At 45.3% G+C, this 13,179-nt stretch overlaps 1 protein-coding gene across 2 annotated transcripts; it reads right to left on the bottom strand.

Moving 5' to 3' along the window:
- Positions 1–4,463: 4,463 nt before the first annotated feature.
- LOC120712119 (glucose-1-phosphate adenylyltransferase small subunit, chloroplastic/amyloplastic) lies at positions 4,464–11,044 on the bottom strand. 2 transcript variants are annotated; one of them, XM_039997844.1, is made up of 10 exons: positions 10,637–11,044; positions 9,664–9,960; positions 8,798–9,067; positions 8,493–8,672; positions 8,038–8,141; positions 7,811–7,922; positions 7,594–7,692; positions 7,399–7,518; positions 4,911–5,028; positions 4,464–4,760 (listed from the first exon to the last, which is right to left on the bottom strand). In XM_039997844.1, exons 1-9 carry the CDS (start codon positions 10,889–10,891, stop codon positions 4,912–4,914), a joined length of 1,554 nt encoding a protein of 517 aa, XP_039853778.1. In that variant the 5' UTR covers positions 10,892–11,044; the 3' UTR covers positions 4,464–4,760; position 4,911. The 2 variants fall into 2 exon arrangements, with proteins under 2 accessions (XP_039853778.1, XP_039853779.1); XM_039997845.1 differs by having other exon boundaries at positions 4,464–4,779; positions 10,637–10,981.
- Between the last annotated feature and the right edge of the window lie 2,135 nt (positions 11,045–13,179).

Here is a 13,179-nt window from a genome sequence, read left to right as displayed (position 1 = left end):
GACTACTACCGCCACCGCAACCGCGACGAGGGAGGCTCCAACAAGGAGCGTCGGCGCCACAACCACCGCAGTCGTGACCGGGGAGGACGCTTCGACAAGGAGTCGCTCAAGAAGCGCTTCCAGTACAAGGCCAAGAAGCGGGAGAAGGCCTTCCTGGCGCAGCTCAGCGACCTCGACAAGAGCTCCGACACCGACTGCTCTTCTTCATCGACCTCCGACGACGACGACAAGAAGAAGAAGAAGAAGAAGCGGGACAAGGAAGCCACCGGCTTCATCGGCCTTTGCTTGGCGGCCGGACGGCGAAAGAGATTCTGCACCATGGCGGGCGAAGCCGATAGTGCTCGTGCGTCTTCAGGTGGACATACTACACCGACGCACTCCAGCCCTTCTCCTAGATCCGAGAGTGATTCAGAGGTAAACTCCACGATCGACCTGCTTGACGCTGAGGTTAGGGAGTTGTACGCCGCTCTCGACAACCAGAAGAGGCTACTAAAGGAAGCAGCTAGAGAGCGTAGAAAGCTTAGGGCTGAGCTGGCTTGTGCTAGGGAGAAATGTAGTGAGGATGAGTGCGCTGGCTGCATATCTCACATGAATGATCTTGTTGCTCTCTGTGCCAAGCATGATGAGAACGTCGCGAACTTAGATGTTGCTAAGACTTCGCTTGCTGACGTGTCTCATGAGCTCGCTAAGGCCAAGCATGAACTAGAACTGGTTAAGGACGCTCCAATTGTTAGCGATGTGCTTGAATGCGATGAGTGTCCTATCTTTAAGTCTGATCTAGCTTCGTTGCAGTCCAAGTTTGCTATTGTTGTGTGCGAGCTAGAGGAGATGAAGTCTAGGCCAGTTTTGCTTGGTGCTTGTAAGCTTTGTCCCACGCTTAGGTCGGAGCTAGATGAGAAGAACGCTTTGATCAAGTCTTTTGGGAAGACTAAGTTCGTAGAGTCTAGCCCACCTAGTGACTGCTCTGTTTGCCCTGGTTTGATTGCTGATCTGGATATTCTTACGGTAGAGAAAGCCAACTTGGAGAATGACAATACCTATCTTAGGGCTATTCTGAGTTGGGTTTCTAGCAGTGAGCTGCAGTTGGGCATGATGATTAAGCAGTTCAAGCGTAGTGATGGGTTTGGGGTCGGTTATACATACACGAAGTCAGACTTTGACAGGTTGTATGGTAAGATTGGCAAGGCTGCTGGAAACACTGCTAGCACGAGCACGCAGCCTTCGCTTATTGACCCCGCGGATGGTGTGCTTAAAGAACCACCGAAAGCACCTCCGCAAAAGCAGGTTTGGGTTCCAAAGCCCAATGAGCTGAGGAATCCCCTCGATGCGCTCCCTACTGCCGCAGCCCAGGTTGCCCAGAAGAAGGGGGCTGCTCCTCCCCGTCCGCAGGCTAGGCCTCCACCTCCCAAGTGCGAGGTGAGGTACCACTGCGAGTTCTGCGACAGGGAAGGTCACCTGGAGGAGTTTTGCTTCAGGAGGAAGCGGGCTGTGAGGCGAGAGCAGGAGAGACGAAACGCTAACATGTATTCTGCTCGGGTGCATTGTCCTTCTCGGCGTGGTGGTAGGCAAGATGCTAGGGCGCGCCGTGTAGGTGGAGGTCAGGGAGACGGTGGTGGTTACCGTGCTCCAGCGGGTGGTCGCTTTGCCGGTCGTGCTCCTGGTCGTTTTCAGTACGGCTATGGACCACGGGACCAAGGCTTAGGAGGAGGTTTTGATGCTCCACGCTTTCCTCGCGGTGGTGATCATCAGCCTCGCAGTAGACGGGACAGGGGATACGCTTTACCTGACTTTAGTTACCCTTCTGTAGAGCAAATGGCTCGTCACTGGTTTGCTTCTCACTTTGCTAACCCCAGTGTCGAGACGTTTGCTCCTCCTTTGTTTCGATGGTGATGCAGGTTGGAGGCCTGGAGAACAAGTGCTCCATGGATCTTGGTCTTATGCAGGTTTGATCAAGACTTGATGGTTCTCCAAGGCTGATGGATAGCCCATGATGGCTGTTGTATTCTCTGTACATTTGAGTTTGTCTTTTGAGTTCTTTGTACATTGTCTGCGTGTGACATGTTGTAGATTCTACATCTCTACTTGTTTTGCTTGCTAGGTCTGTGCTTGTGCTATGGAGGACTAGCCACTCTGTATGTTAGTTTTTGTGATTTTCATATTGTCATGATTCTTGCTAGCTCAGGGTGTGTGCTTTGTCCAGTTTCCTATGCTTGTGTAGCTTTTGCTTCTTAGTTCTGGTTGCTAGCTCAAGTATCTCCTTCGTATCGTCTAGCTACATTGGTTCTTGCTATTGAGTGCCTTTAGACTTTTCTAGGAATATCTTCTGTCTTGATATGTTCTATAATGTCTTTTGGTATACTTTTGCATGTAGCTTGACTAACACCTAACCGTTTGCTTGAGTCTTGCTCTGGATCTTTGGTGTTTGCTATTTCCTTGTGTCCTAGCTTCTCTTGTGCTAGGTATCACCTGTTGAGGGGGAGCTCTACCCCAAGTTGATGACCGTGATCCGGAGTTACTGCGCCGGCTGCAGGCTCTGGCCCCTTCTGCTTCGACTACCTCAGCTCAGGAGGACGATCCAGTACCACTACTTCCACTTCGATCGTTCACCTCTACAAGAACTTGTTCGAGTAGAAGGTGGACCCGCTGAGGACGCAGGGGAGGTGACCTCGAGCTTGCTATGCTCTAGGTCCAGCGGGATCTTCATCGAGGTATGTGAGCGTTCGGCTTGTACGTTTTCCTCTCAGGATGGACTTGTGGTTTTCTGATTGTTGCCCTTTCCATGGTACTCAGTTGGATCCATTTGGTCTAGTCTTGTGTGTCTTTGAGCCGTTGTATTTGCTGAATTCTTCAGTTGCTTAGCTTTTGGTCTTTCTTTGTCTTTCTCTTAAGTTTTAGCTTGGTTAGTTGCATTGTGCATATGCATTGTACATGTTTGCATTTTGCATTGTCTCACTTGCACTAGCATTCTTGTATATATTGCTATGATCTTCTAGTGCCGGCTAGTGTGAGTTGATAAATTTGATCATGTATAGCTTGCTCCACTGGGTATATGACATCATCTGAGTTAAGCTATTTTGATTTGAAAATCTGAAAACATAATCACCCTGTCTTGGCTACTAGCATGTTAGGGCGTGATGATATGATTTGCTATCTTATTCATGCTAGTATAGCCTTTCGTTCAGCAATTCATACTTGAAATGATCTAAATCTGATAAAATTGCTTGAACTGTTCTAGAAATGGATTGAAAAGATCCAGGTGGGATTGCTTGTCGCACTGATCGAGCTTTCGGGACGGCTCACTTTGCACTTGTGAGAACCCGGGCAAGACTGTGCATGACTGAGATGAGTGCTTTAAGCTTCTGATTGTCTTTTGGTATAGCCTTGGCCTTTTTGCTAAGTAAAGCATGGCAACCTTTCAACCCCTGGCATTAAGAATTGATTGCTATAAATTTGATTGAAAAAGAATATTGGCAACTTATTTTGGCTGGTTTGGCTCACCCGTATGAGTTTGATTAGCACTGCTTTCCATTCCCTACTTGTTGGTGCTAGATCATGGGTGATGCTTTTATTTCTTCTAAAACTGAACTTGCCTAGCTCTAGATGCAAGTCCTGTTTATGGATGCACACGTGCTTGTGACTAGATGTTGCTCATATCCTTGTATCCCTGAATGTTTTCACTTACACCTCCTGCATTGCATTCATTGCATAGCATATGTTCAGGGAGAGTCTCAGCTTCATGGGGAGTTTTAGGTCTTTTTAGGCTTGATGTGTGCATGTGCCAACAAAGGGAAGAATTTTGGGAGAAGTGATCGAAAAGGGGGAGACATGTTTGATTTTTGAAAAACTTGTTGTGCACAAGGCTTTGAGAGTGCATCATTTTGGGAGAGTCGCACTTGTGAGAGGGAAAAGCTTTGCTTGGGGAGTTTCTGTTTTGTTTTTGGCTCCTGGTTTTCCTCGTTTTTCCTCTGGTTCTTGCATGACTGCGTCGAGCGTTACCTCTGTCTTTGAGGAGTCATGTTTTGGCTTTTGATCGATTGCGTCGAGCCTTTGCCCTTGTTCTGTTCGCCGGTGCTGATTTGCTGTGAGAGAAGAATATTACTGACTGATAACTAGTGCTGATTTGGTGTGAAAGAAAAATACTGCTGCTGGTTGCCAGCAGAACAGAGTAATTGCTTGGCTGGCTGGCTCCAACCAGCGCTGGCTGCGGCTTGAGCGGCTCGCCGGTGGGACCAGTAGATCCGACCAGCCCAGCTTCCCGCCCAGCCGAAACACGGCATCCGAACAGGAGGTAATTGAGTAATTGACAAGGTAACAAGGGAAATTGTCGAGGCTACGGAGTGCATATGGGAAATTGAGTAATTGACAAGGTGACATGGGAAGTGGGTAACGCTCAAAAAAGGACAGGGGAAGTGGGTATTCAAAACATGTCCAGACGGATCATCATGCATGGTGAATAGCTCAGCTCAGATCAATGGCAGCAAAGCATGATAATTAAACTAATAATTACACAACATCAAAGAGGTATCCCAAATCCAGGCATGCAATTTCGATTCCAACAACATATGCAGAACATGTGCCGCTACAACATTATATCCTAGAATATTAAAGATGACAAAAGAACAATGAGAAAAAAAACAAAGAAACAGTGCCTTGAATGGCAGTTCGTTTATTGTTTCCATGGTCTCCAAGACATGGTCAGCAGATCAAGCAACTGGGTGCTGATGATTGTCGATGACCCTCGGTGGATGTTGCACATCTACCTGCAGCACAGTGCAGACACTAGTTTTATGAACAGGCAGGCTTGCACATACAAGCAAAGATGTTGCATTTGCCTATTTGGTTTACTAAGGTTCCATGTTTTTGCAGGGGAGGCTTTACTGAGAGCACTGTGGTTGGGAAGGGTAACTTACTTCATATAACTGTTCCGGTTGGGAGCAAAGCATCCTTGATCACAGTAACGATTCCACCTTTGATGAAGTACCCATCTGTCTCCCTTGCAGCTTCTTGAACATTGTCAACATTGATTATCTACAAAATCAACAAGTCATGTGAGAACAATCTCTGCCAAAGAAAAAGTGTAGTAATGCAATGTGAATCACAAGTTCAGAACTATTCAGATGATCAGACACTTTGCTCACAAGTTAAGAACAATCAAATGCAACAAAGGTCTGTCAAACGATGGTGATAACAGACTCTGTTTTCAAGGCGTCGTCTAGGCGACAAGGCGGTGGCGGCTCGCCTTGCTTAAGGTTTCGCCTTAGCCCGCCTGAGGAATGTGAGTACTCTATCCTGGCTGTGATGAGTGAATTGTCAACCGTGCGGTGTGATCGTGCGCTTGGTCTTTGGATTGCAGATACACGGGCGTCGAGTGTCGACGGGGAGCTGCCGTGGAGGTGCTGTGGCCGATGGACCGTGCGGTGGACGGCGGTGAAGGGCAGCCGGGACCGGAGCTCGGACCTGGCGGCAGCTGTGGTGTCCACTCCTGGATCGAGGGCACAAGCGGCGACGGAAGGCGGATTTCTTGGTTTACGCCACAAAACCAAGGAGGCGGACGGCGGTTGAAGACGCCAAGTCGTGGAGGCACCGGCGTCGGTCTCGGGACTGACGGAGGCGACGGGTGTCGACGGCGTCTAGGGCCTCGCTGCGGGCGAGGAGGTGACGGGCGTCGGGCGGCGTCTAGGGCCGTCAGAAGGCCGAGGCGGGAACGGCGTCTAGGGCCACGGCGTGGAGGCGGGAATCTTCCCGCGCGTGAGGTTTTGGCGGTTTTCTCAAAACCGGCCACCTACCCGGGTTTCGCGGACCCTCCAAAACCGCGGACCTGATCTTCATCAAGATGGCGGCATCGCGGAGAAGACTTCGTTTCGAAGAAAGAACCTCGGTCGTCGGATGAGATCGTGTACAGGGGGTGTTGCAGGCCAACCGGTCTGACCAGTCCCTGGCACCGGTCTAACCGGTCCAGCGTACCGGTCTGACCGGTCCCGCGGGTATAAATACACTTTCACTTGTATTTGGTTATAGCGGCTTTTGTAATCAGTTCGTGAACTCTTCTGTTCTCCAGGCCGCCGCCCCTGTGTCTCCCTCCCTCTGTTCTTCTCTTTAGAGTAGGATTTGATTATGGTTTTGTGAGACTTTGTATTGGATTTGAATGGGAAAGGAGGCCCCATCCTCCTTGTGCCCTCTGGGCTTTTGAATCGATCCAATCTCGTCGTTTTTGTGATGGATTTTGGTTTCGTTTTTGGTGCACATGATTGCGACGGTTCCATGAGCTCTTTGTAGTGGTTCCTCTGCTTTTAGCCTCGTGCCAAACCTTCTGGAATCGCTAGCTCTTCAGAATTGGAGTTCTTGAGTTTTTGAGAAAACCCCAATTCTTCTTGATCTCTCCTCGAATTCTCAAGTTTTGTTGATCTTTAGGACGAGATCTCTTAGGGATATGTTCACGGGGTAGGGGCGAAGCTATCCCCCAATTTTCATCGATTTTCGTGGTCGTTTGGTTGAGATTCATCGTTTAAATCCAAGTTTTCGGGGGTTTTCTGGGTGCCACCGGTCAGACTGGTAGGCAAGACCGGTCTGCTAGTTTTGAACAGCCGCGACCGGTCCAGTGCACCGGTCAGACCAGTCCTGGCAGATCAGTTCTGCGGTTTCTCTCGATTCACTTCCGATTTGCTTCGTGGTTTCGCTCGCACGTTCGAGGCCTTTTGTGTTGTTTTAGCTTTTCCATAGCTACTCCAAACTTTGGTCAGAACGCTTGAGGGCTTGGGTGATTTTTGAGATATAGGCCGACGGATCGATTTCGGAAGAAATTTTGATCGGCTCCCATTCACCCTCCCCTCTGGTCGCCGGCTTCGGTCCCTCACTGCCTTAGCCCGCCTAGGCGTCACCTAGGCGACAAGGCAGTGGTGGATCGCCTCGCCTCGCCTTACCGCTTTAAAAACATAGATAACAGAGCAATGAAACAACTGGGTCAGGATATGCCAGGTGTTTCTGGATGGAACTGAATGGATATGCATGAATAGTACTGCAAAGTTGAATTATATTTCTGCATTTTAGATTTTTTATTTTGTAACTTTTTTACAACAAGAAGCTGATATATGACTTGTTGACGGCTTTATCTTTTGGAACACAAAACTTCAGCTTGATTACCTCAATTAAATACAGCTGAAGGATTAAATGAACAATTATGCAGGCAAAGATAAGTGTACACATTGATATTATATAAGCTATCTTCCATGCAAAATGACGAAAGGACATGTGTTCATATTTTAAATTAACATTTTTTTAAAAGTAAATGCAGATATTGTCAGGAGAAAACAACATATCAAGTACATATTATGTATGCCAAGGAAAAAAGAAAATAGAGACCAATAGATTATTCAATGTAAGACTGTCAGTTTGGAATACCTTCACATTGTCTCCAATTCGAGCATTCTTGTCAATAATAGCTCTTCTGATGTGTGAATTCTTCCCAATACCAATGGGAATGCCACCTTTTTCAGCAAGGAGTTTCTTGTCAGCTTCAGTCTGGAGAAAAAGAACACCAAGGTTTGAGGTCTATAATTGCTCTGACAGAAGCATATACACCTGTATGTATTTTACCTCATAATAGTCAGCACCCATTAGTAAAGTGTCCTCTATGATAGCACCCTCAGATATGCAAGATCGGAGTCCAACTACAGAATGGTGTATCTTGCAGTTCTACATGCAGACAAAGGATTTAGCAAAAGAAGTATGAGAAATTAATTTGGAGGAAATATAATGAGCACAATATTTAAAGGTATTGAAATATGCTGAAGTAAAACAAGACACTACTTACTTTAATAACACATCCTTCACCAATAACACTGTCTGTAACATCAGCATCAAGAACCTTCGAAGGTGGCAGATGTCGAGGTTGTGTATAAATTGGAGCAGAACGGTCATAGAAGCTGCATTCAGATTGAAGGCAAACAAAACATCATAAAGGCTAACTGAAATTCTAAGACTTGACATGTATTCAGCTTTGTATCTTAGACTGCAGCACAGTGAGAAGACAAAGCATACCTGAAATCTGGTACTGGCTTCTTGGTAATTCCCAAATTTGCATTATAAAATGCCTCAATGGTACCAATGTCTTCCCAGTAACCATCATACAGATAAGCTTGCACCTGCAGACAACAATAGCATATCTTAAAGCATTATTCTGAAAGGTGGAGATACCACCTTAGACCCTATTGCCTAGAAAATAATTGCTTCATAGCTCCCATAGTTGATGACCGAGTGTCAGGCACCAACCCCACCTGACTAGCATCTAGCACAATGCTCTTAGCTGAACTTAATGCACATGAACTACAAATATGTATTCCAATGTAAGTAGCTAATAATAGCATGCTGCTCTATAAAACGAAATATCAGGGTATGATGGCATTTCTGTGAACAAGGCCATCAAATGCTATTGTGGTAATTTAAAAAATATCAGTAGCAAACAAACAGCTAAAGATGCAACGATCTTTCCATACCCTCTTTCCAATACTTGTTGCACCTGGAATAACCTCACTTCCAAAGTCATTGGCTCCAGGGAATTGTTCACGGAGGAGCTGGAGCATTACATCTTTGCTAAAAACATAGATACCCATGCTAGCAATATAAGGCATTTCCTTTGCCCTCACATCATCAAGGCCAAGTATAGTGGTATCAACCTACATCAATTAGGCATCAATAGGATGTGAAGGCATTTCAAAGAAGAACATTTTCAGTGCACTAAATGATTGTCCAAAAATGTATATCTTAGGTTAGCTAGAAAGGAAAGGCAGATTATGTGTACCATCATGGCTTTCAACTGATCTCCTTTGGGCTTTTCGGCGAATTCAATGATCCTCCCTTCTTCGTCGATTTTCATAAGACCAAATGCAGTTGCACGTTTCTCATCCATCGGTAGGGCAGCAACAGTAATATCAGCATCTGTTTCTCTGTGTGCTTGAATGAACTTTTCATAGTCCATCCGGTACAGGTGATCACCAGCAAGAATTAGAAATTCCATCACATTATGCTCCTCAAATAGCCACAAGTACTGCCTTACAGCATCTGCGGTACCCTGAGACAAATATATTAAAGAAAATCAGTACTCGAGGTAAGCTAGTGAAGGACTCTTAACAGAATATCCTGTAAACACAGGTTCAAAAAAAAAAAGAATATCCTGTAAATAAGCATGCATTTGCTTGAGACATGATCACACACTTCAAACCCATGTTCAGTAACAGCATTGGAATGATCTTTGTTTTCTGCTGGTTACAAATTTAATGTAATGCATAGGGAGAATATGAAATGTAGAAAAAAGAGAATATGGTGTTAAATGTGCTACTTATTTTAGTGAAGATCGATCGTTGTACACCTGTACAATAGATACTGTAAAGATAGAATGTTGGCCCTAACTATGTGACACAATTGTCCAGCAAAGTGAGGCATATAAAGTTGAAACAATATATTTTCATGCAGTGGATAATCATATCAAATATAACCCTTTATTTCATATACCCTATGAAATTCATGCAGACTGAACAGAGCAGTATCCTTTTGTTTCTGTCTACGTTCAGTCTCAGAATAAAGCAGAACATCTTGACGTGCGTGCTACTGAAATGGCACATTTCACATTAGAGAAAATCAGATAACGCACAATATTAGTAGGTGTACCTGGAACCAGTTTGGATTATCTGGACTCTGCTGGGCAGCCAACACTTCAACAAAACCTTCATTCTTGTAACCTCCAATGTTGCTTCCGTAGGCTCTTGAGAGGTGACGATTGAGGGAAGCGGAGTTGAACTGTGTCAGCACATAGATCTTTGAGATGTTGCTGTTGAGACAATTGCTGACAGGGATATCAATGAGCCTGTAGTTGGCACCCAATGGCACTGCAGGCTTGGCACGCTTCTTTGTCAGGGGGTACAATCTAGTCCCCGCACCACCTCCAAGAATGATTCCAAGAACACTCTGAGCCAACAATTATGTGTTATTTGCATCCAGACAAATCAATTGAACAAAAAGTGCATTAAATTTATGAGTACTAACAGAAGGCGATAGAGCACTGAAACTCTATTTTGTTATCACTCTTCAGAAACTAATAACATAAGAGAACATTTCATGTTTAAAAAAACAGAGACCACTTGCGGATCATGACAAATGGACCATTAAAATCTCTCCATCAGACCCAAAACTAATACCATGTGAGAACAAAAATAATACGATTTTATAGTAAAGAGAATGATCCAATAGCCACAACCACCGGCCATGACAACATCTTGATACCTTTCTTATTGGCTACAAGGAATCCGTAATCAACCGCACGAACCTCGCAACAACTAACTAGCATCCTAAAATTGCCTCATTCATCTGTACCTAGAACATACAAAATAAAAAATCGGCAACTGTGAAAACGTGCACATGATATGAGAACAGAAGACGACAATCCCAGCCGCTGATTTGCGCATCTAAATGAGCAACGTGTTATAAGCAATAAAAAAGCAATCTTTTGCGCACGCGTCCCAATTTCCCATCAGGAACGCAAATGCGCCTCCAACCTGCGACTGACGGATCAGAGAGAGGCGAGAGGGACGGCAAGGCGCGCCAACAGAGACGCCGCATTCCCCGTGCAAGAAGTGGGGCGTACCGTGCTGGCGTCGGGGTCGAGGCAGGTCTGCGAGCTCTTGGAGTCGGACACGGCGCGCGGGGTGAAGACGAACGGCCGCCGCCGCGACGCGACCGTCGAGACGGACGTCCCGCGGCCGCGCCGGCCGTGGCGCGGCTGCGCGCGGAGGCGGCGGACCGAGGAGTCGCCGGAGGTGGCCAGGGATGGCGCGGCGCCGTGGTGGCGCGCGGGGATCATGGTCATGGACGACGGGGAGGCCATGGCGGCCATCGCCATTGCTCCTGCAGTGAGGAAGGACTGGGGAGGCAGGCGCCGAGCGGCGGAGCTCACGGGGAGCCTGTGGCCTGGCGAAGGATCGGGGAGTGAGGCCACACACTGACAGATGGTCTGATAGGGAGTGGTGGTGAGAGTGTCAGACTGCTCGTGTGGCTGTGCGATTTTAGCTCAGTACTACTGGATCTTTTTAAATCTCTTTTTATTTTTCAGAGAAAGAGAGAGACTGTGCATATGACAACTTCTGGAACGGCCTTGAATCTTTATGCCTAATTGTGGCAAATGATCTTGGTTGACACTGGATGACAAAGGGTTTAATTTGGCATGCGTAAGAAAAAGTTGAAAAACATGTACTCGCTGCTGCTGAAACTTAGAAATATAAGAAATAATTGTGCACAAACTGAGTATATATATTAAGATCTTCCAAAAGTGCCACAAAAAAAAGCTGGAGGGGCACTAGTTTACCGTATTGTGATAACGTATTTGCATATAACATATCTCAACATTCGATAAAATAATTTATTGTGGAGGGGCACTAGTTTACCAGTATTTTTTGTAATATAAAGATAAATAGAAGATAACTTACATCATTTGCGTTAGGATTGAGGTTTGTATGCTTGGATGTGGAATCATTTGCAACAGCTTTGTCACGCTTGGAAATTGGTTGCTCAGTTGTAGCATTTGAGGGTGAAGGGAAGGCTTTAGATGCCAATGCCACATCCATCGGTGCAACTTAAGCAGAAAGATAGAGGAAATATGATAATGGAATTTGTAGGTGTGTCTTTGTGTATTCATTGAGCCGTATTCTCTAATTTATAGGCCATAATAACTTATGGGTCCATACATAAAAGATGCCATTTCTTTACTTGACGAAAGAAGTTTGTTGATAGAAAGTGTAACAGCTGTATGATTTGTTCTTATACACTATCAAGTTTTGGAGAAAGACACATACTATGGGTTGCGAAGCGTGAAACCTTTGTGGTTTTTATTTAACACTGTCATTTTTCTTAACGTGAAGAAACAAGTTTGCTTTGAAAAGTTTAGCATGCGTACAAGTTATAGTTGTAGAGTTTGTTCTAGCATAGAATACGACATTGGGAAATGTCGTATTGCTGCCCCAAAGCATGAGGTCTTAGTAGTGCACTCCACGATAAAAGTAAGTATAGGTTGTAAGTATGTTGTGATGTGTAGAAGGTATGTCCAATATTAAGATAATCAATGCATGATTGCTGTTAAGAAAATATGCTCTAAAAATGCTTTTTTTGGTAGGCTTGACACTTTCTCCATTCTTCTATGCAATCTAAAGTAGCTTTGGATTTCCACGTGAGGTCATAACAAACCCTTGGGCGGTATTGAACTACGAAAATGAAAAAAGATAGAGTATTAAAATCATGACATATCAAGCTGATCGTGTGATGCAATTGAAGTTGTAGAAAATAATTTCTTTTGTATCTCTTAATTGTAAACCTTGTTGCGTTTTTCTCCATGTGTAGTGCTCTTAGCAAACTTGATGAAAGGTAAATGCAAGCAAAAGGGTTGGTGGCTTTTCACTGAACATACTATGCTCAAAGTTACCTGTCTAAGATATATATTAGGATCTAATATATTATGTAATACTTACTTAACTCCTCGTATAAGAATGATGTACAAATCATCTTGTCATCTTAGAGCATGATTTTAAAAACAAATTTTTAAACAGGTTTGTAGGGTCTCCATGTCCCTTCCTAGGAATTAATCTTTATTCAGACAACAGTAGTAGATCAAATCAAGCTTTTTATCAACACATATTCAACTACGTCTTAATTTAGAGAGTCATACTCATACAATGTGTACACGCCAACTTCCCATCATCAGCCTCCACCTTTTGATAGACTGTGTGCGAGACCGGGGGGCGCCTACCATTTTCGCTGTTTAGTGGATTTTTTTTATACTTTTTGGTGGATTCGATGGGAGCTAACGAACAAGCAGAAAGCGAGCATGTGGGGCTCTTGTATTTGCCCGGCTTACGTGTCAAAAGGGGGGTACAGACGTGGCACGCTACCACCTGCGGAGCCGTAGATTTTGGTGGCGTCCTTGTCGTGAGCGACGCACACGGGCTGAGGGAATTGGACGGTGGAGAGCCGCCGAGAAACCAGAAGCTGCCGCCTGTTCCTTCGCTTGTTCCAGAATATGCCCGCTACTACAAATGCCCGCTACTACAATGATTGCTTTCGTCGATCCTATGGTGGCACCCAAATGTTCCAAATCATCGTCGTTTGCCTTAAAGCTTTGTTGAATCCTAAAATTCGGCA

This window comes from Panicum virgatum, chromosome 6K (genome assembly GCF_016808335.1).
Source record: "Panicum virgatum strain AP13 chromosome 6K, P.virgatum_v5, whole genome shotgun sequence".
Lineage (NCBI taxonomy): Eukaryota > Viridiplantae > Streptophyta > Magnoliopsida > Poales > Poaceae > Panicum > Panicum virgatum.
This window is presented reverse-complemented; position numbering and strand designations above follow the sequence as displayed.